This window comes from Bactrocera tryoni, unplaced genomic scaffold (genome assembly GCF_016617805.1).
Source record: "Bactrocera tryoni isolate S06 unplaced genomic scaffold, CSIRO_BtryS06_freeze2 scaffold_7, whole genome shotgun sequence".
Lineage (NCBI taxonomy): Eukaryota > Metazoa > Arthropoda > Insecta > Diptera > Tephritidae > Bactrocera > Bactrocera tryoni.
The window spans coordinates 16418360-16442676 of record NW_024396366.1 but is presented as its reverse complement, the minus strand read 5'-3'; the positions used below and the strand labels follow the sequence as shown (position 1 = coordinate 16442676).

The 24317-nt window shown below is 38.6% G+C and overlaps 1 protein-coding gene across 4 annotated transcripts in view; it reads right to left on the bottom strand.

Moving 5' to 3' along the window:
* LOC120781407 (FERM domain-containing protein 5) overlaps window positions 1–24317 on the bottom strand; it is a 206475-nt gene that overhangs the window by 145185 nt on the left and 36973 nt on the right. For 3 of the 4 annotated variants that reach the window (XM_040113620.1, XM_040113622.1, XM_040113617.1), the window contains exons 2-5: window positions 23813–23917; window positions 23714–23756; window positions 23448–23621; window positions 23012–23391 (exon numbers count right to left, since the gene is read on the bottom strand). In XM_040113620.1, the coding sequence (XP_039969554.1) occupies window positions 23012–23391; window positions 23448–23621; window positions 23714–23756; window positions 23813–23917 (702 nt within the window). The remainder of the gene's footprint in view (window positions 1–23011; window positions 23392–23447; window positions 23622–23713; window positions 23757–23812; window positions 23918–24317) is intronic. The other variant, XM_040113621.1, reaches the window with a different exon arrangement.

Below are 24317 nucleotides of genomic sequence, written 5' to 3'. Positions count from 1 at the left end.
AAAATGGTAATAAAAAAACGATTGAAAAACGCTTGTCATTCGTGATCGTACCATCGTAAAGGAGGCTCGTACAACAAGAAGGTGAGCGAATGATTTTTATGTGATTTTTTTTTAAATAATTTGCAAATAATTACTTCATTTGTTTTTACAGCAAATATCAATTGTTAAGGGGGTATTCTACTCTAGAATTTTGAAAAATTCGATTTCTTTTTCATATATTTAAAGGTTATATAAGTGGTTCCCAAACTTATTTTGTCTACCGCCCCCTTTGAGAATAAATATTTGTTTAGCGCTCCCATTTTTTCACCTATTTAAAAACCACTATAACTTCAAATTAATTATTGTGACCTATAAACATATGTATGTTAACGGAGAATTCTAAACGAAACTTTTACTATAACCAACAACTTGAAACCTGAGCGCAGTAGGTAACATACAACGGCGCTTAGGTCTCAAGTTAATTCTTACGGACTCCACCTGCCAATAAGAATGATTATTGAAACACAACTTTATAGTATTAAAACAGAGAATCTTTTATTAAAAATAAAACTAAAATAATCAATTCATATATAAAAACTAATGTGAAGGATGAATCTGATGCTGTTTAATAAGTTTGTTAATATCAGGTACCAATTTACTCAAGAACAGTCGCAAGTCGCCACGTTCGGTAACAATCAAACGATTTCTATTTTTAGTAAGCAGTATTGTAACAGCACTAAATCCACGTTCACACAAATATGACGATGGGAATGCTATCAAGAATCGTTGAACGAATGACCACAATCCAGGGTACAATTGCGAGATCGGTTTTTGTAGCCAAAATTTTTGGTAACCATTTTTGAACTTGATTTTTTTTCCTCGTTTGTTGTCAATTCTATAAGTTCTTCTTCCAGCTGAGATGACATTGCTGTGTTGACATTTGAAAACGGATCCAACACCCAGTCTGGTATTTCCAAGCTCAAAATATCCTGGTATCGTTCGGTGAAGTCAATGTGGAGGTTTTCAGTAGGCAAACAATTCGTCGTTACTGCATGATACTGATAAATTCGGAAAATTGTGAAACTCACGTCTGCCCAGATTCTTTTTGTGTAAAAGCAGTTTGGCTGCGAAAGCAGCAACGACGTTTTTTGTTATACTCTCGCAACAAAGTTGCTAAGGAGAGTATTATAGTTTTGTTCACATAACGGTTGTTTGTAAGTCCTAAAACTAAAAGAGTCAGATATAGGGTTATATACACCAAAGTGATCAGGGTAACGAGTAGAGTTGAAATCCGGATGTCTGTCTGTCTGTCTGTCCGTCCGTGCACGCTGTAACTTGAGTAAAAATTGAAATATCATGATGAAACTTGGTACACGTATTTCTTGGCCCCATAAGAAGGTTAAGTTCGAAGATGGGCAAAATTGGCCCACTGCCACGCCCACAAAATGGCGAAAACCGAAAACTTATAAAGTGTCATAACTAAGCCATAAATAAAGATATTAAAGTGAAAAATTGCACAAAGGATCGCATTAGGGAGGGGCATATTTGGGCGTGATCTTTTTGGAAAAGTGGGCGTGACCACGCCCCCTACTTAGTTTTTTGTACATATCTCGGAAACTACTATAGCTATGTCAACCAAACTCTACAGAGTCGTTTTCTTCAGGCATTTCCATATACAGTTAAAAAATGGAAGAAATCGGATAATAACCACGCCCACCTCCCATACAAAGGTTATGTTGAAAATCACTATAAGTGCGTTAACCGACTAACAAAAAACGTCAGAAACACTAAATTTTAGAAAAGAAATTGCAGAAGAAAGCTGCACCCAGGCTTTTTTTAAAAAGTGAAAATGGGCGTGGCCTCGCCCACTTATGGACCAAAAACCATATCTCAGGAACTACTAAATCGATTTCAATGAAATTCGGTATATAATATTTTCTTAACATCCTGATGACATGTACGAAATATAGGTGAAATCGGTTTACCACCACGCCTTCTTCCAATATAATGGTATTGTGAATTCCATCTGATGCCTTCTCTGTATAATATATGTATACATTAGGAACCAATGATGATAGCGGAATAAAACTTTACACAAATACGGTATTTGAAAAATATGTAAATGACGTATAATGAAATCTCGATTATCACTTTATCATGCGAGAGTATAAAATGTTCGGTGACACCCGAACTTAGCCCTTCCTTACTTGTTTTAATTAAATTTAGTTTATCGCCTTGCAGTTGGAGATTCATGTCGTTGAACAATTTATACAGGTCTGTCATGTAAGCTATATCATTCTTTAATGTTATGAGCTTGTCTTGAAATTATGTATCTTTAGTTTCCAAGAACTCTATAACAGAGTCAAACAGGTTGTAGAATCGAGTCAGACAATTGCCTCTTGATAGCCAACGAACTTCAGTATGAAATAACAAATGATTGAAATCCTCGTCATTAGTAACACAAAGCTGATGAAATAATCTATCATTCAAAGAGCTGTTGCGGATTTTATTGACCGCTTCGATGACATATTGCAGTGGTTGAAATAGTTTTTCACTTAAGTTTCTAGCAACTAAATGATGTCTATGAATAACGCAATGTACACCAAGGACATCTGGAATTTTATTTTTTAAGTGCGCTATTAAGCCTTTATGGCACCCTATCATAGCCGGAGCGCCATCCGTAGCAATTGAAATAATATTTTTCAAAGGAATCTCTTTCTCATCGCAAAACTTTTTCAATATATTGAATATGGTTTCGCCTTTTGTATCGGTCTCTAAATTTCTAGCATATAATAGTTCTTCACATATTTTCTCATCTTTAATAAACCTCACGTAAGACAACAACAATGCTTCATTAGTTGGTAAAGTGGACTCATCGAGCTGAATTGAGAATTGGCTTGTCTTCGGGTGATCGCACAATGATTCTTCAATGTTTTCAGCCATTTCATCAATTCGTCTTTGCACAGAATTATTACTCAAAGGAATTTTTCGGATAATATCTGTGGCCGGTTTATGAAGCACGGTAGTTATTACTTCATTTATTGCTGGCAATATTAACTCTTCTGCGATGTTATGTGGTTTGCCTTTTTGAGCAATTAACAAAGAGATATTGTACGAAGCTCGAAGTCCGTCGTCATCTTGTTTAGCAGCCGCCGAAAATAGTTTTGCTACACTTGGTTGAGTATTATGCTTCTTCTCTAGGTCTTGAAAATATGCTACATTCTTGTCTCTCTTATCTGGATGCATTTTATTCAAATGTTCTTGTAGTCTTGAAGGCTTCATTGCGTCATTCGAAAATGTTTTTAGACATAGAAGACACAAAGGCGAGGATGGGTTTGTGGGATTTTCAACGAATCCGAATTTAATGTATTCCGCACAGTATTGCCGTCTCTTCTTTGTTACTTCCGACATTGTTTTGCTTTGAGAAATACGTTTAACTTCGCGAGTAGTGTAAAGGAGGCGTAAGTAATGCTCATCTATTGCGCGCAAAACCACAAATGAATATAAAATAAATATTACATTGTTTATATAGGAATGCTTAAGCACAATTGTAATATAGTAGTCCAAAAATATTAGTTCTTATTTTTCCTAGAAATACATTTGTAAAAAAAGGATCTTTCTCCTTTTCGTATTATCTTATTTTTCCCAGAAATACATTTGTAAAAAAGGATAAAGATCCTTTTTTTATTTTTCACATAAAAGATTTAAGGAGTTCAAAAGCTCAAAACGTGCCCTACGTCAGCTACCTACCCGACGTCATTTCGCAAGTGATAAAATAAATTATTCAAGAGCTCAAGGCATGTAAATTTAAGATGTATGAATTAAAAATGTGATCAACTTTATTGGCCGGGCACATGCGCTCCGGCGTATGGTCAACTTAAATCTAACTTAGCCCAAAACCTAGCTTAACCATTAAGACCTAAGAAAGCAAATCCAGCAGTCAACGGTGCCGGCTTTGACGTCTGCGTTGTGCTGACTCTGCTTCATCCAATTGTTTATCCAAGCAATTGTTTATGCAAGCAGCAATCGGATATTGACACTGTTTACGTAACCTGTAAGCTTTAGTGGCGGTCGAAACACGATCGTCCTCGTTCGTTGCCATAACTTTCACTACCAGGTTGACCTCGTGTAATGCTCGTGTTTTCTTCTTGTACTGCCAGAGGAAAGCGAGGCCACTGATCAACAAGCAACTCCCAGACCCAGGATGAAAGCAAGTGTCCGGCTCGTGACGGTCGTTAGTTCTTCTTTAATTTCGTCAATGGTTTAAAGATTTTGATTGTTGAGGCGGTGAAAGTAAGGCAAACTCAAAATATTCTCATGGCCAGTGATGTTCAGCAGGGGTGAAGCAGCAATACCTGGAGCCTTTTCCAGCCTGCTCATTCTGTTAACGTACTTAGTGCCGTTCATTAACACAACGTCCTCGAAAGTGACGAGATACGTGCCACTTACATTTTTCTCAGGTGTTTCATCAATGGCGATTCTGGTTGGGCTGTCGTTAATGATTATGACTCCATCGTCAACTATGGTGCTAGCGTTAAGGTGAATCGGTTGCGTGTTACAATGTGCTGTGCCACCGGTGTGAAGTTGCAGAGCGCATGTTGTATTTGTGGTTAATCTGCAGAACGTTGAAGTTGTTGTTGCTTTGCAGTTGTTGACCGCCAAAATTCCGCTCTTGCACTCGACCACTGTATTTTCGTTGATTTGCAGCACGACGCCGTTGTGTACCACCAGAAAAATCAAAACTTTCCTATACAAAAACTTAATTCTAGGATATTTGATTATAAAATGAATTACATCTTTGTGCTGAATAACTTTAACGGTTGACACTTCCATTAGTTCACTGATTGCTATATCTGTGATTGGCCAACCAATATGGATTTCAAACCCTCGTCATCAATGATTACTGGACTTACTACCTTTATTTTCGCAAGGGTTATTGCGAGAATTATATTATGAATTTCCGTGATCATAATCCTATTTCGAGTAAGTAAAATTTCAGAAAGATGCGCCGTATCGATTTTTTCTTTCTTCGCCTCTTTGAGAAGTTCATTTACCGTATTAGTTAGTGCGTTAATCTGTTCCTGTGTCTTTGTGTTAATCACTACCTGTCTATTGTTGGATTCTATTTCTCTGTCATTCTAACTTGGTGGAAATCGTCAGCGTCTGGGGTACCTGTGATAAATTTAAGGGCTGAACCCAGAAAGTCTAGGCTTCTCGCAATTCTATGATGTACGCTTATAGCAGCTAGTAATGTTCTAACATGTCCATGATTCCATTTATTAGGACTGTTGTCCCCAGATCTGCCTCTACTCTCCTCTCCTCACACAGGGAAGTTAACTTGTTCCCTAACCTTCTATTAGTTTTTACCATTACCTTTTCCTCCACTTCAAAGACCCTGTTCTGCCTTGACGGGTTATTTCTATCGAGCTGAGCCTGTTGTGCTTGTTCAATTTTACCTTTCACTTCCTTTCGGAATTCTTCGTTTGAGTTGTATATTACCTCAATAGGCTCTTTATTTCTGACCGAGTGTATTGTTCGGTTGTATTCAATGGTAGCTTGAATGATGAGGTCCATTGTATCGCTTATTCTTCTTTCAAGTTTAAGGTACCTAGCAATTTCTACCAAGGTACTGTGAAGTTTCTCTACCTGACCGTTGGAAGTACTGTGGAGAGGGGGAGCGTTTACTATATCAATCTCATATTGGTTCTTCAACAGAGTCACAATGGTGTCCGAGTTGAAGGACGCCTCATTATCACAATAAATAGTTTTTGTTCCTGAGAAGAAATTAATCAACTGGAGGATGGGTATTTTTACATCCGTTATTGTCCGCGACGGTATTGGTTGAACTACTGCAAATTTAGAGAATTTATCAACACAAGTTAAAAAATGCTTCTTGTCTGTGGAGAAAATATTTATGTGTAGCATTTCACCTGCGTATGATGGAATCGGCGTAACGCCGAGTTCCTGCCTTCTAGGGTGTCGATCGTATTTGGCTTCCGTGCATATTTTGCAGTTTGTGACAATTTCGTTTGCCAATTTGGAGATTTTCGGAAAATAATAGTCACAGAGGATCTGTTTCACATTTTCCTGCGCAGCTCTATGAGCACGATTGTGTTCAGTAGTGACTATTTCCCTTTGTTCATCCTTGTTCGTAATATCCGACACCATGTTTTTGCAGTACCAGAATTTGGTAGATGGGAAGCATCTTACCAATTCGTGTTCTATGCTGGTTAGCGCCGGTAGCTCGCAGTGAATCGCGTTCACCACTAGGGGGTTAATAACCTCCTTTAATTCGTCAATGAGGCTGTTTCTATCCCTGAAGTGGATAACGTGGCGGGTTTTTTGCCAAAGAGTATACAATTTCGTTTCAGAGGAAAGCGCGACTCTTCCAAAACTATTTGATTCCTGAAGCAGTTTATGGGTTTTTCTGTTGCTTCGACCGTGTAGGTCAGTGACAATTCACCGTGAACTGTCTCCGCGTCAGATTTGAGTTCGCTCTCCAACACATTTATGTTCTGCCGGGAGAGAGCATCTGCGACAGACCAGGTTTATAATGAATTTTAGCATTATGTTCGTCTATGAATGCTTTCCACCGTTTTATCTTTGCATTCGGGTTCTTATCAGAAACCGCAAACCTTAGAGGCTGGTGGTCTGTATAGATGTTGATATCCCTTGTTCCGTAGAGATAATTTTGAAGTTTCCCTAAAGCCCATACTATGGCCAGTAATTCTCTTTCATTTGTTGCATAATGCATTTCCCTATCTTTCAGCGCTCTTGAAATCATTGTAATGGATTTACCCTTCTGCGAGAGGACTGCGCCAATGCCGTGAGCGGAGGCGTCTGTCGTTAGGTCAAATGGTTTTTTAAAATCTGGATACATTAAGACGACATCTTCAGATGCCAGGATGTTTCTTAATCTTACGAAGGCATTGCGTTGTGCTTCACTAAAATCAATGGGTACCCTTCTAGACTTGTGTTTACTTACTGAGCCATTTTCACCTTTTAGGATCTCAGTAAGAGGTCTTGCTATGGAGGCGAAATCGTTTACGAAACACCTGTAATAGCTTGCTAGCCCTAGAAAGGATCTAAGGCTGAACAAATCCTTAGGTTGAGGATATTCCTGAACGGTTTTGACCTTTGCGGGGTCAGTTTTTGCCCCACCTCTTGTTACTATGAAACCGAGATATTCCACACTTGTTTTAAAAAAATGTGTTTTTTCTCGTGACACTTTCATGTTGGCCTCACACAGTTTTTCCAAAACCCAATTTATATGTTTGACATGTTCCGATTCATTCTCGGAAAAAATTATGACGTCATCGACGTAAACATAGCATGACTTGCCAATTCGTTGGCGTAAGACGTCGTCGATCGCTTGCTGGAAGCATCTTCCGAATGGCAATCGACAAAACTCATATTTCCCACCCTTAAAGGAAAAAGACGTTTTCTCGCGATCCTGCTCGGCGAGGACAATCTGAAATATCATAAGTGCAGCAATGTTAACTTTGCAAATGTCAACGACATACAGGTTCAGTGAAGACAGAATTTAAAAAAAAGATCCTGAAAAGGATTAAGGCATTCGCAGACTCTAACAAGCTGTTGCCATTTAACACTTCGGTTGTGGCCACGATCCGAACCAAGGATAACGAGCCTATTTATTCGAAGTTGTACCCTCACCCAATGCGAGTAGCAGATTTTGTCGAAAAGGAAATAAGAGAATTGCTAAGCAATAAAATCATTAGACCGTCAAGGTCCCCTTACAATAACCCAACCTTTAAGCTCCGTATCAATTAAAAACCTTAGTGTTTTCCCAGCCAACTTCCGCTCAAAGAACCTTAGCCGGGAGTGGCCTCTAAAAAATTAATAGAGTCACTTTCGTAGTCAACCCCATTTTCATTGTCTACCTCTGCTACTGCAGCTGCGGCAGCAACCTCATACGCTTGGAAATCCTGATCAACATCCGAATGATTCAAATTGTTGATCCTTTGACGCCTAAAATCTGTCATACGCTCCGAATTATTCTGTCTCTTATTTCCCTGAACGGGATCATTGTGAATACCGGCAGTTTGTACCTGTTGGTATTCCGTTGGGTGCCTAAATTTAAACGAACTAGGATCGACGTCCATAGGTTCGGGGCCTCTACCATGAAAATCCCTAGCATTTTCGCGTTGCCTAAATGATGAAGCCTTTCCCGCATTATTTCTGCCCTGACTCTTGAAGTAATGTGGATTTTTTGCGTGATTGGCATCGCCGCCACTGTTCTGTGAATAATTATTTTGCCGCCGAGTTTGTTATTTTTGACCCCCTGACTTTAGAGCTCTCTCTTCGGCATTTTTAGCGTAAGTTGCCGCGAACATGTACCTATCGTGACATCACTGGTAGATCCTTCGGTCTAGCTGGGAATACAGCCTGGTGTAGGGGTCTTTTTAAACCCGATACGAACGTGTTTAGGGCATCACATCTAAGTTTTTCATTTAGGACAGCTGCACCAGCTGCATCATTTGTCATAAGTGTTTTATTTATTATGAGAGTCAGTTTCCTTTCAATCTCATCATAGTACTGTGACAAGCTCAAATCGCCCAGACGCAAAGTATCTAACTCTTGTTGGAGAATGCGTACTGGAGTTTTGTCAGCGTAGGTGAAATCTAATCGTGCCACAATGGCCTTAAAATTTAAAACTGTGTTAAATGAGGCCAGTATATTATTCGCCGAACCCCTAATCTTATTCCGAATAATACCTACTGCCTCGTAATGCTTTACGCTGCCTTCATAAGGTTCGAATAATTCGTAGGCGGCCATCGCTGCCTGCCTCCTTCCTCTTGTTTACCATCAAACTCTGGCAATGACTTGACGAGGTCTAACGTCTGACTACATGATTTTCCCTGCACTATCGCAATTTTCTAGTAGCTTTCTACTTCAGGGGTCGTAACCCTCAATACACTCATCTCGTTTCTAACTTCACTAATTTTTTCATCAATAACCTATTTCCATTGAGCGGCCTGTGCCGCCAATGCGGCTTCTAACACCGCTTGTACCTGTTTCTGTTTCCACTACGTCTGCCACACGTAACCTGCTAGTATGGTTTATCAATTCCTGCACTGCGTTATCGTAAAGCTCTTTACTGTGAGGGGGGTGGCTCATTAGACCCTGAACAAACTAACACACACAAGTATTTTTTCACTTAAACGCGGCACAATCGTTAACGGCCACCAAAACAATAAAAAAAAGATCACTTCACTCTTTATATAATGCTGCTTTATTAATTTCACAAATGATGACGATTTGCTGTGCCATTCACTTACATGATTTTTCAATAAATATGGTAATTCCGTTGCTCTGTGGCTGGGTTGTTGATTGTTGATCGCTAATTTTCCTCTTCGAGCCCCACGTTGGGCGCCAATTAAAGATGTATGAATTAAAAATGTGATCAACTTTATTGGTCGGGTACATGCGCTCCGGCGTATGGTCAACTTAAATCTAACTTAGCCCAAAACCTAGCTTAACCATTAAGACCTAAGAAAGCAAATCCAGTAGTCGACGCTGCCGGCTTTGACGTCTGCGTAGTGCTGACTCTGCTTCATCCAATTGTTTATCCAAGCAATTGTTTATGCAAGCAGCAATCGGATATTGACACTGTTTACGTAACCTGCAAGCTTTAGTGGCGGTCGTTGCCCACACAATCTGCTGATGAGGCAAGATGTTGTATTGGCCCCACCACATTCGTACCCAACTGGAAATTGGGCATTATGTGTTAACTTGTACATCAGCTCGAACCTACCTACCCTACACCTTTGCGCAAATGATTATATTATGATTGCAAATGCCCACATACAGATTTGGCAATGGCAATAGCAATACGTTTGACAGTTAGTATTCTATAAATTCTATCCTCTCGAGATGCCCCGTTATGAAACGGAGCGACCGATTGACATGATTTTCATTTTTTCTATATTCAATAAAATAGGACAGATATATGAACTACGCGGAGAGAAATATAGAACCGAGTTTGAGCAATCTTTTAATTCATATTAGTTGATGTTCACAAGTTGTTATTGAGAGTCGAAAGCTCATGTAGTCGTTGTCAAAGAGGCCTCCTAGCTAAATAAAATTACAAATAACCCCCCAGACCTCTATACAACGCCCCCATTTTCTTTCTGGGTCTCTTACCGCCCCCCTTGACACCTGCAGCGCACACAAGTGGGCGTTATCGCCCACTTTGGGAAACACTGGTTTAGACCCTTAAGAACATATCCTCCAAAGGATTTTTAAAAACTAAAATTATTTTTAGAGCTACAGTTACTTTAGTGACGCAGTACCTAGCCCGGTTCGGCCGTATCGAATTTTTTAAACGCATTTTTCTCGAAAAAACTTATTTTTTTCACACGGTACCGGCATTATCTCAAGTTCTATACAGCGAGATTTACTTGAAATTTTGTGTGAACCTTCTTTATATAATCCTTTATCGTTCCTTTAAGCATCGTGTCAAAATTTTTGTTTTTAATATTTTAAAAAAATTCGGGAATTTCAAAAAAAAAAGCGTAAGAAATGATTTTTATTTTCAGGCAGTCGCCATTTTTCAAAAATTTTTTTTTCGTGGTCCCTGAGGTAGGGACTATAACAGCATCCTTTTTGATTAAGAATTTCTTTTGATTTTTTTTCAGACCACCAGGAGAGTCAGGATCAATGTCACCAGGATGCGTAATTTTTTTACACCTGTCTTTCCCATTTCTAATTATTTTAATTTTTAATATTTTTTTGTAATTTTTTTTTTCTGTATTCTTAAGATATCAATTCATGCTTCTAAGTAGAATACCCCCCTAAGTAAGTATGTAAAAATAAGTGTGTATTGTTTGAAATTGGATTGCTCAGTCCAATATAATACGCAAAAATAATTACAAATGTGCATAGGTATGTATTTTATGCGTTTAAGGCGGCCTGCACAATCCAATATAATATGTGAAAACAAATGTTTGTTTTATATTTTAAACAATCAGATAATATCATTATTTTCTTTCAGATATTATTATGATTTTTATTTAATTATTATTTCCTTTCAGATTTTATCACTATTTCTATTTAATTAATTTTTAGTTTCAGAGTAAATTCTATTTGTATATTTAATATATTTTATTTTTTCAGATAATATTAATCTTTTCTTTCAGATATTATACAGGGGTGTTGTGGAATCTGATAGATGTCGGAATCAGAATTGAAACCGATCAAAAGAAGCTGTATGTAGGTGTCATGAATTCAGATATTATTGGTTTGATATTCGAAACAGACTTTGTATCGGTTTTGGGTGTCAAGGAAACCAATTTTATCGGTTTTGCTGTCAGAAAAAAAGCAAGAATATATTCGCACACAGATTTGAAATGTAAGTTTCTTAACTTCATGTTATTTTATTGTTACGAATTAATTTATCTTTATTTCTATAGGAGAAAACATAAGAATAAAACACCAAATGTCTTAATTATTGAGTTTTGAAAAAAAAAATGAGGATATTTAAGGAGCAGTCTGCTTTAGAGGCTTAAAAAATCGATATTTTTTGGGAGGGAAAGAAATAATTGATTAAAGCGAAATTTCTAGGATTTATAGTTATATATTTAATCATCCGAAAATTTTTTGGATACGAATTCTTTGATATTCTGCCTTAGGGAAGCAATTGTCCATTGCATCTCGCATGTGCATTTGTCGGACGGCGGGAGTATGCAGGTCCCAATTTCTATTGGAAACAAAAAATTCAAAGAGATTCATATTTGCTAATAACTGTGTTCAAGTTAAGCTAGGAAAATTTCAAAAAATAAGTTTAAAATTCTAAAAAATTTTAAAATTTGAAGAAACAAGTGGTTTTTGACCAAAAAAATTCTACATATGTATGTTCAAACTTAACTTTTCTTAGCTTTTTTTGTTTAAATAGAAGATAATTTAATGCCAAAGATAATAAACTTTGCCTCAATTCCATACGTTTAGTTTTTTCTATCCTGTCCGCCAATTAAGAAAAATCGTAAGAATGAAAACCGAGAAATCGCGCGTCAAAGTTTTCGCTTTCTGCCCAAGCGCTAGTTAAGGAACGTTTCAGGTGATCCATTAGGCAGGACATATCTGATTACATAAGTGAGATGGTCTAGGTGAGATATATCCGGTGTCGAGTCAATGATCAGAGGCAAAATATTTTGCTGTTAATATTTCCATTACAATTGTTTCCAAAACTTTGTTTCCCATAATTCGAATGAACTCTTCGCATGTTGTTGAAGAAAGATAACTCGTAAATCCTGAGCCTGGATTTCAATAACGTGTAATGTGTTTAGCTAAGAACGGATCGAACTCGGCGATAAGCTCTAAGGACATTAAATAATTTCCATTGTGGATTGATCCAAATTTTTCGTCATGTCCTCTGAAAGGCAAACCACTTTTTCAGAATTTTTTTCAGTAATTTATTTCTTCATCTAATTGCATTGTTAATGCGCGGTCAATGCGGCCTAACACGTTGCTTCGTTCTTTCATATGCAGAACAGATAATTTGTGAGTAGGCGAATTCTAATGAGTTGACACTCGATTATATGAATTTTTCCAGTCATTGAAACCTTCTTTTTTGTCGAACTGTCTCTCCCCGCTATTAAAAAGCAAACAAGGACCACAAAAAACACATCCAGTACTTTTGGAATAAATTATCCACTTTCGCGGAACTTTTTCACCATTTAGAAGCTGACGTTCGAATAAATGTCTCGAAAACAGTCGCGCTTTATCTTTGTAAATGCGCTAACTCAAAATCATTTTGGATGTTTTGATTGGCTCCGTTCTTACAAATGTGATCACGCGTGAACTCGTCGATTGTCTATTTAGCTGGATCGTCGTTGATTTCATAGAGCTCCTGGTCCGGAGGATTGGGCTGCACTCCTACTCCTGCCACTCCTGGGTTATCTTCGGCTTGTTCTTTTGATATATGTACTTGCCACATTGATCAAAGCATTTTCACTTGAAGACACTTTAGACACTGCAGAACCATCAGTTGACGGAACGCCACTACTAATTAGAACGTCGAGTGTTTGGTCAATAATAGGATCTTGAATATCTGTAGACGATTTTAGAAAGAAATCGTCTAATTTCCGCGTTTTTTAATCGTATCCTTTTGTTTATCATCTTTTTATTTAGCTCGCTTGCGATACTCTGCCCCACTTAACCTTACCCTTTTCTTTCCGTCCGTATTTAACTATGCAACACAAAGTTTTTACGTGTGTGTGAGATAATTACAAATATTTATGTTAATAGGTATAATATAGCAGTGCATACACGTCGCGTCGCGAATGTCGTTACCAAATTAATGAAAAACTTAATCCGCTAACTGCAATTACTATACGCACATTGTTGACAATCACAGTCACGAGCGGGCAAGCGAGTAAGGCGTGGGTGGGGTGGGCAGTGGCGGGACGCGGGGCGCGGGGTCACAGCGGCGCGACGCATCGCACGCGCGTCCGCACGAGCTTGACTGACACGCGCGTAATAACAATAGGTTAGGTACTAGTACCTGCATAAGTACCTATTCTTCCTAGATACTTTATATGTACGATGTACGAAATTATTTATACTTTGATACGCAAAAATAGTGATTTAGGAAGATTATATAAGCATACGGTTAAGATACTTTGCGTTTGAGTTATTTCTTGTTAATCTTGTTGTTATCAGTGATTTTTTTGGCACGATTGGTCGCCCTTAATATCTGGCCGCCCTAGGCCCGGGCCTACTGGGCCTTAGGGCAAAGCCGCAACTGTACACAAGTAGGACTTCCAATACAAAGTGCTTGAAAAAGTAGCATACGATTCAAAGCAGATCCTGAAAAAGCGGACAGCGCCGAATCCAACAAAAACGAAACAACAGTAATCTAAGAAAGAAGATTACATGTTTACACCTCGATTAAACAGCAAGAAAGCGGCCTTTGACGACAACAAAAATATATTCCAACTAGAAGCAAAATCTATTAAGATGACTGAAGCGGCAGCACTCAAAGCACACATTGATGTCCTTACGACTCAACTCAATTCGTTAAAAACCGACTTCGATGCATTAAGGACACAGTCACAGTTTCTCGACCATCGATTTAGAATCAGGATTCCATCAAAATTTAATAAAGGAATCCGATCGCGAAAAAATCGCATTTGCAGTGAATGGCGCAAAGTATCAGTTTGTTAGGATGCCGTTTGGACTTAAGAACGCACCCTCAATCTTTCAACGATGCATAGACGACATTTTGCGGCAATATATCGGTAAATTTGCTTACGTTTATAAAGACGATGTTTAATACTTTCTTCTTCGCCTGAAGAACACATAGAATATATTTGAACTATAGTCAATGCACTGCATGAAGCTAATATGAAAATTTCGGACGAAAAGTCGAATTTTTTCCAGGACTCTGTTGAGTGCCTTGGCCACATAATTAAAAATAACAGAGTAACGGTTGATCCAAGAAATATTCAAGCTATAAAAGATAAAAAGAGTATCCAATGCCAAAAACCTTAAAAGAACTCAGATCATTTTTAGGTTTGGCTAGCTACTATAGGAAATTTGTAAAAAACTTCGCACAAATCACTAAACCACCAACTATACACCTACGGGGTGACTCAGGAATGATTATAAAAAATCAAAATGCGCGAGTAGAAGTAAAGCTTGATGAAGCGGCAATTACTGCCATAGGAAAAATAAAAGATGCTCCGCAAGAACAGGTAGAACTTTATCAGCCTGACTTTACCAAACCATTTGAACTAACTACCGATGCCAGTAACCAAGCAATAGGAGCAGTTTTCTCCCAATTTCGCCAATCTATTGCTTTTATTTCTCGAACGTTAACCGACACTGAAAAAAGTTACAGCACAATTTCAAAAGAACTTCCAAATGTAAAAATTATGTGGGATTAAATATTTGTAAACAGGAGTCTCCCGACAACTGTACCATCCCAATGGTTGAAAATAATAAAGCAAAATGTAATGTTATTCAAGAAAATAATAGACCACTTATTGTGTTAGATCACGGAAATATAATTATTGAAGGAGAACATCTGTGGAACGGACAACATGTCAACGGTCCAAACCTGTTACAATTTAATCACAGTACTAATTTAGATAACAAGGTATATTTCAACCACGATCAGGAAATTAAAGAGGTGATTCATGCCCACTAAGATGAACAATTAGAAGTTCTAAAAAAATATTCAAAAAATATATAAATATTGTACATGATTCCTATTGAAGAACAACCAGAAAATTTCATATTGTACCTTATACTTATTGTAATACCTTTCTTTTTCTTCTTAATTGGCGCAGACACCGCTTACACGATTATAGCCGAGTTAACAACAGCGCGCCAGTCGTTTCTTCTTTTCGCTACGTGGCGCCAATTGGATATTCCAAGCGTAGCCAGGTCCTTCTCCACTTGGTTCTTCCAACGGAGTGGAGATCTTCCTCTTCCTCTGCTTCCCCCGGCGGGTACAGCGTCGAATACTTTCAGAGCTGGAGTGTTTTCGTCCATTCGGACAACATGACCTAGCCAGCGTAGCCGCTGTCTTTTAATTCGCTGAACTATGTCAATGTCGTCGTAAATCTCGTACAGCTCATCGTTCCATCGAATGCGATATTCGCCGTGGCCAACGCGCAAAGGACCATAAATCTTTCGCAGAACTTTTCTCTCAAAAACTCGTAACGTCGACTCATCAGTTGTTGACATCGTCCAAGTCTCTGCACCATATAGCAGGACGGGAACTATGAGTGACTTATAGAGTTTGTTTTTTGTTTGTCGAGAGAGGACTTTGCTTCTCAATTGCCAACTCAGTCCGAAGTAGCACCTGTTGGCAAGAGTTATCCTCCGTTGGATTTCTAGGCTGACGTTGTTGGTGGTGTTTACGCTGGTTCCAAGATAGACGAAATTATCTACAACCTTAAAGTTATGACTGTCAACAGTGACGTGAGAGCCAAGTCGCGAGTGCGACGACTGTTTGTTTGATGACAGGAGATATTTCGTCTTTCCCTCGTTCACTGCCAGACCCATTTTCTGTGCTTCCTTGTCCAGTCTGGAGAAAGCAGAACTAACGGCGCGGGTGTTGAGGCCGATGATATCAATATCATCGGCATACGCCAGCAGCTGTACACTCTTATAAAAGATGGTACCTTCTCTATTTAGTTCTGCAGCTCGCACTATTTTCTCCAGAAGCAGGTTGAAGAAGTCGCACGATAGGGAATCGCCTTGTCTGAAACCTCGTTTGGTATCGAACGGCTCGGACAGGTCCTTCCCGATTCTGACGGAGCTTTTCGTGTTACTCAACGTCAGTTTACACAGCCGTATTAGTTTTGCGGGGATACCAAATTCAGACATCGCGGCATAAAGGCAGCTCCTTTTCGTGCTCTCCAAAGCAGCTTTGAAATCGACGAAGAGGTGGTGTGTGTCGATTCTTCTTTCACGGGTCTTTTCCAAGATTTGGCGCATGGTGAATATCTGGTCGGTTGTTGATTTTCCAGGTAAAGCCACACTGATAAGGTCCAATCAGCTTGTTGACGCTGGGCTTAAATCTTTCACACAATACGCTCGATAGAACCTTATATGCGATGTTGAGGAGACTAATCCCACGGGAGTTGGCGCAGATTGTGGGGTCTCCTTTTTTATGGATTGATCATAGCACACTTAAATTCCAATCGTTGGGCATGCTTTCGTCCGACCATATTTTACAAAGAAGCTGATGCATGCTCCTTATCAGTTCTTCGCCGCCGTGTTTGAATAGCTCGGCCGGTAATCCATCATTGCCCCCTGCCGCTTTGTTGTTTTTAAGGCGGGCAATTGCTATTCGAACTTCTTCATGGTCGGGTTAATGGAACGTCTGCTCCATCGTCATCGATTGGGGAATCGGGTTCGCCTTCTCCTGGTGTTGTGCATTCGCTGCCATTCAGCAGGTTGGAGAAGTGTTCCCTCCATAATTTAAGTATGCTCTGGGCATCGGTGACTAGATCACTTTTGGGCGTTCTACAAGAGTATGCTCCGGTCTTGAAACCTTCTGTAAGCCGCCGCATTTTTTCGTAGAGTTTTGGGGCATTACCCCTGTCGGCCAGCTTATCAAGCTCTTCGTACTCACGCATTTCGGCCTCCTTCTTTTTCTGTCTACAGATGCGTCTCGCTTCCCTCTTCAACTCTCGGTATCTATCCCATCCCGCACGTGTTGTGGTCGATCGTAACGTTGCGAGGTAGGCAGCCTGTTTTCTCTCCGCTGCGAGACGACACTCCTCGTCATACCAGCTGTTCTTTTGCACTTTCCGAAAACCAATGGTTTCGGTTGCAGCTGTACGTAAGGAGTTTGAAATGCCGTCACACAATTCTCTTATACCGAGTTGTTGACGAGTGCTCTCAGAGAGCAGGAGTGCAAGCCGAGGAGAGAATCGTTCGGCTGTCTGTTGTGATTGCCGCTTCTCGACGTCGAACCTTCCTTGTGTTTGTTGGCGTGCGTTTTTTGCTGCACAGAGGCGGGTGCGAATCGTGGCTGCAACAAGATAGTGGTCCGAGTCGATGTTAGGACCTCGGAGCGCACGCACATCTAAAACACTGGAGACGTGTCTTCCGTCTATCACAACATGATCGATCAGGTTGGTAGTTTTTCGATCCGGAGACAGCCAGGTAGCTTGATGAATCTTTTTATGCTGGAATCTAGTACTACAGATAACCATATTTCGGGCCCCGGCGAAGTTGATCAGCCTCAACCCATTTGGGGATGTTTCATAGTGGGGGCTGAATGTACCGACCGTAGTGCCAAAGATACCTTCTTTACCCACCCTGGCGTTAAAGTCGCCAAGCACGATTTTGACATCGTGGCGGGGGCAGCTCTCATAAGTGCGCTCCAAGCACTCATAGAAGGCATCTTTGGTCACATCGTCCTTCTCTTCCATCGGGGCGTGGGCGCCCGCATTCACCGGAGTGAATGATAGTACTCGGCGACGAAGTCTCTCTCCCACCACGAATCCCACACCAAACTTGCGCTCTTTTATTTGCTGTGCCTCAAGGACCTACTTGTCTTTGTCCTTGTCCCCTCCATCGCATTTCTTGGACGGCGGTGATGTCAGCCTTTGTCTTTACGAGGACATCAACCAGCTGGGCAGCGGCACCTTCCCAATTAAGGGTCCGGACATTCCAGGTGCATGCCCTCAAATCGTAGTCCTTATTTCGTTTGCCGTGGTCGTCATCAAAAGGGGGGTCTCTCATCCGAGGCTGGTTGTTACTATTCATTGGGGGTGTTTTTTTTACGTGGCGGGTCCCAAACCCAGCGCACAACCCTATGTAGGGGATATTTCGCTTCTCACTCTAGCTCGCCTTCAAACGGATGTTCTTAGGCTACCCAGAGGATACTTAGTCAAAGACCGGAAGTAGTGAGCTGCTTGAGTCATATGTAAAAGAATCGTTTCTGGCCACTCCCAAGTGAATGGCGATCAGAGAACATTCCTCACTTGCGTGAGCTTCTACACATGACTCCATATTTTTAGCTTTATTAATCTATGCTGCTGTAAAATTATGCGAATGCTATCGAGTACATTTATAAGATAAAAAGGAACGATTATTCCCCCAGACATACGAGATCGAACTTCGTCGACTTCAAGCCCAGACGACTTCAAATGAGGACATTTCATCTTAACACAGGGGAGAGTTAAGGAACGTTTCATTTCACAAAAAAAAACCAAAACATCTCTTGTTTATGTCGAACCACGCATAAACAAATAGTGATAAGCAATTCCAATATATGGTGTGAAATAGACATGGTATTACACATAACGAGTGTTATCTCCTACACGCTATTCTCTCGGGACTGTTTGTAACGACAAACAATCGACTGTAGATAGTTTGTCTATCTTCAAGTAAATGTATTTAGTCTTAGTTTTGTATTAATAAAAGAACTTTCAGATTTACAAAACGTATTAAACGTAACTTAACACCCAAACGCGTCTATATTCATTCGATAAATGTTGTCTCTTAAAATCTTTCTTTAATTCGGAACTCATTAAAAACTTGAATAGGATTGCTTTCAAATGTATTCATTTGTAAGTTTTGTCACATTAGTAAACAGCTAATTCGAATATTGGTTTTGCGTATGTTCGAAAAGACGAAAATCCAATCAGATTCTGTGACGCCATTGGAAATCAGAATTGGTTTGCAATTCTGACAGCTAAGCAAATCTGTCTTGGATTCCACAATACCCCTGAATCATTATCATTTTATAGAATTAGTCTTTCTTTTTCTTTCAGATATTACAAATTCAATGTAATTATTATTTATTTTCAGGTATTAATAACTTTTGTTTTGTTTCAATCTTTTTTCAGATATTTGTCTTTTATTTTCAAGTATCAATAATGTTTTTCTTTAATAAATCTTTTGTATAAACGGAACTGCTCAACAAAAATAAAATCAGATTTGAAATACAACCTCAGCCGAAAACATTCTTTTTATTTATATTTTTTACTTCCCCTCACCAGTGGTAAGGAGTAAAAGAAAATAAAAAAAGGAAATATTTCAAGTAAAAAGCAGTGCCTATCACTTATTACCCCCCAACCGAGGTAAGGAATAAGTGACGCAACGCAGCAATAACTTTAACTTAACAAATAAGAATAAGCTATTAACAGATGCGCTGTAAAACACGGTTGACCGTTAACTTTATGTGCTGATATAACCAAAGAAGTTAGTACAAATATGTACTTAAAAGTAAAATTTACATTCATTAAAATGTAACTTAACATTAATTGATATTTATTTATATGCATATTTAATTGATACAATACGAGTATTGTTTGTGAAATAAGTTTATTTTTTTATTTATTTATGTATATTTTTTTAGAAATTGTAATCAACCTAATAGAAAAAGGCAATGGACGTGCAGGATATTTTGAGTTTGACAGTGGAAGCTTTGAAGCATAAGTTACGAGAAATTGGACTGAGTGTTCAAGCTAGGAAATGTGAATTAAAAGATAGGTCATACATTTCGGACATATGTTAGAGGATGAAGATGAAAGTGAAAGTAAATTACGTTCAGTGACAATGCTAGAGGCAGCAACCTCTCGCCAAGCCAATATAGTGTCCAACCCGCAGTTCACACTGAGGGATGTGGAAGGAAGTATTTCATTGTTTAATGGTACAGATGAGCTGAGTATTGACAAATGGTTAGAAGAGTTTGGGAATAACGCGGTAATTTTAAATTGGAGTAGTTTACAAGAATTTGTGTTTGCAAAGCAGCTTCTTAGAGGGACAGCCAAATTATTTGTGCGTAGCTAGACAGGAATCAGAAGTTTCAATTCTCTTAAATCAGCGTTAAGGAGTGAGTTCAGTGCAAGACCAACATCACTCGATATTCATCGCACATTACAGAATCGTCGTAAGAAGAGTAACGAAAGTTTTCGCGAATATTTGTAGCCTTTGATAGAAATTGCCAAGACAGTGGGCTTAGATGGCGAAAGTTTAATTTTGTATTTTATTGAAGGAATTCCAGATTCGAAATTAAATAAAACAGTCACGAACAACTCAAGAGCTCAAAGAGCAGTTAAGAGTATATGAGACAGTACATGATTCTCGAAAGCCTTCAAGCAGAAAGAAATCATGGCATGGCGCATCAACGCAGGGAGAACCAAAGGTCCAAAGAAAATGCTTCAAGTGTGGAAGTGAATCCCATTTGGCCAACGGTTGTGATAAGATAAAGCAGATAAAGTGTCAAGTGTGGACATATAGGTCATCGTCAATTTGAATGCGATCGTAGAAGCGACGTACATATTAAAACAGAATCAAAACGCAGCAACGCTTTAACTGTTTGGAGTAAGAGTACCATCTTCAAGCCAATAAAGATGTGTGACTGGACAATTAGTGCTCTAATAGATATGGGTGCTGACGTGAGTTTGATGAGGTATGATATGTATAACAGTGCAGGGATTTCAAAGCTTAGCGACAATCGTTTGATCCTGGGAGGGATTAAAGGCAGTGAGGTACATATGTACACCAGGTTGTTTTGAGGTAAATATCGAAGCGGATGGGATTAATTTCATAATATGGGCTGAATGATTTGCTATGCGAAGTCATTCTGGGAAACGATATTCTGAAGAGCATAAACATTTTTTGTAGTGAAAAGGGAGCTAAATTCAGCAGGAAAGAGCTGAACATTTTAAATACTAATACTAATCGATGATATGTTGGAAAAGTTACAAAGGGCTAGTTTGTTCACTACTCTAGAGCTTGCCAATGGATTTTTTCATGTTCCCGTGGATGAATGTTCAAAACGATACACATCGTTTCTAACATACGGAGGGCAATATGAGTTTAACTTCGTCCCTTTTGGACTTTCTAATTCACCAACTATATTTTGTCAATACATTTCATCAATATTCCGAGATTTGATACAACGAGGTATTTTAGTCATCTATATGGATTACATTATCATCCCCGGACAGACCATTGAGGAAGGAATTAAGAAATTAAGAACTATGTTAGCAAGAGCTGCAAAATACGGACTACAGATTAAATGGAAAAAGTGTTCTTTCTTGAAAAAGAAAATCGATTTTTAGGATATGTCATTGGGAACGGTAGTAACGTTCCCTAAACGAGCAGCAGCAGTTAGCGTTTCAACAGTTAAAATTAGCTCCGGTGTTGCAAATTTATAATCCAAATGCACAGACGGATATATGTACACACTGATGCTTTTATGTATGGCTACGGTGCCGTGCTACTTCAGAAAAACTCCGAAGATCAACAATTTCATTCCGTACAGTTTATGAGTACGAAAACTACTCCAGCGGAGGAAAAATGCAACTCCTATGAACGTGAGTTGTTAGCGATTATCCAAGCATTAAAGAAATGGCATGTGTATGTGTTAGGTCAGAAATTCCGGATTGTAATAGATTGTAATGCCTTTACAATGACCATTAAGAATCGTGACGTACCATTACGAGATGGGCTATGTACTTACAGGACTTTGACTATATCATAGAACATAGAAAAAATTCAAGACTGCGACATGTTGGCGCCTTGAGTCGAGTTGCATGTATGTTTATAGAAGATTCGGTCGCGTATCGCTTAAGGGTGGTTCAAAAGTCTGATGAGTGGGTCAGAACAATTATTCAAGTTTCAGAAAAGAGGGTCACTAAATACTGTTACTGTAGCAGAATATATAATATGAAGGGGTGGAACGCTTCATTTGGGGCTAATGACGGTGCAGGACGGCCGATTGTGGGAGTGGAACCTGTGGGTCAAAAATCCACACGTAGCCGTCGTGCCACCTCTGATGCACCTCTGACCAAAAACTACGTACATATACTTAATTCGAACAACACTCGAACAATATTCGAACTATGTATATGGTCGAGCATAGTAGAGAATAGTAGTACTGAGGTAGTCAAGAAGGGCAGACAAGACGTTTCGTCATTCATAATATTTTTTTTTTCATTGAGTTATAAAATTCATAAGAAATAAAAAGTTTTCCCAAAAATAATCAAACTTTAACTGTTAATATCTTTTAAACGGTTGGGTTTACAAAAAAATCATTTGAGACCTTTTTTGTAGAGAATTCAATTTCCTACAAAATATAAGGAACAAGATATTTTTTTCAAGTAGTTTGAAGCGAGGTATAAATTTTTTTTATCTAATAATAAGAAAAAATAGTAAACTGTATGTAGAAGGACCTTCCCGTTACAATTAAGAACTCATGCTTGGAGAGGCTTTCTTAGAGGTGTCTAGGAACCTATTTTTCCGAGTACCAAACGAAAAAATTTTTTTTTGAATCACCCTAATATGTATATATATGTATATTCCTATATGTATCTACATATCTCCATTAGTGTTAAGTGATACAAACAACTGTTAGGTGAACCAAGCTATTAACTTCTACATGGTGCAAGAATATAAAAATATTCGCATGACGATTGTGGAGCACAAAGTTGTTCATGCGAAAGTAATACGTTAGACATTAGAACTTTTTTTTTTTTTAATTTTAAGTGTTAACTATTAATTTATATTATATTACATAAAATTTAAATATACTTACAATTTCTCTACTTGTGTCCATATAGCCTATATGCGCTATAAACATTTTTCCTTCAAAATTTAATTTTCGTATATCGTTCCACAAGAAATGTTGAGTACGTTTTCCAGAAATAAATGCGCTTATTCCAGAAAAATTTATTCCAATATACATTTGGACACCCTGATGATCTTTTACATAATGAGGTTCTGTACCATATGTTTCCAAATTGCGAGTTATTCTTAAGAACTCATTTATTACAATGATGGGATCTTGACCAGGTGTTCGTTCTCTGTGCTTCTTAATAATTTTTTTTTCAATTGCATCTGTTTGTCGAGCAGATAGCCGGAGGTTTGATAAGTAGTCACCAGTGTGTATATTTTCATCGTAGTCTGAAAATTGTTCTGCAAAATTACAAAATAAACTATGCATTTACACACAACTAATTGAATGATTGTACCTTGTACAATTAGAGCTCCCAAAGTTACTATCTCATTACTAGAACAATAAATACGTCCATGGTTAAGATCACGCTTCAATTGTTTATACAACAAAACCCTTACATTTAAACTTAAATGAAACGGATCCGCTGGATAAAATTTTACTCGAAATGAGAATATTAAATGATGTATATCTGAAATAAAAGTATAAAGTTATCATAGGTATAATGTAGATATTTATAATGTATTAAGATAGCATAGATATGTGTTTTAAAAAAGTATTCACCTTTACATTGCTTTATTATAAGTTTTCCTAAATCCAACCATTGCTGCAAAGTGAATAATTTTTTTTAATTATTTTGTCAGCTTAATCTTTTCGGCATACTCTTTGTTTGGTATTATCCACAAAACGCAGCCCAAAATAATCCTTTTCCTTTATCTCCAACCGTTGGCACAGTCGGTCCATTAGATAACTTCCTTTGTGAGTGTCCTGAAAGAAAAAGAGGCGATTAATAAAATGCGTTGTTTAAATGAGTTAAGCTTCCCCCACTCTATCTTGGAAAAACTGGCTACCCTAGCACAACTCAACTCCCCTGAGAAGAACACCACGCTCAACATCTGAAAACAACATGTCCTAATACACCACATCTGGGGACAAATTGGATTTCACCACAGCAGATGACAACTATCTAATCACTAACAAAAGGATTGGATCATCGCTGCTTTTGTTTTACATTCGTACGACACACTGCGCACATCAACATTCGTCGACAAGACATTCGATTAGATACTGCGCCGCTTCAACATCTCGCTACACTACCGCGATTATACCTTTCGACCTCCATCCACGAGAACTCGATCGCCAGCTACAGCAAGTCGGAGCAGGATTC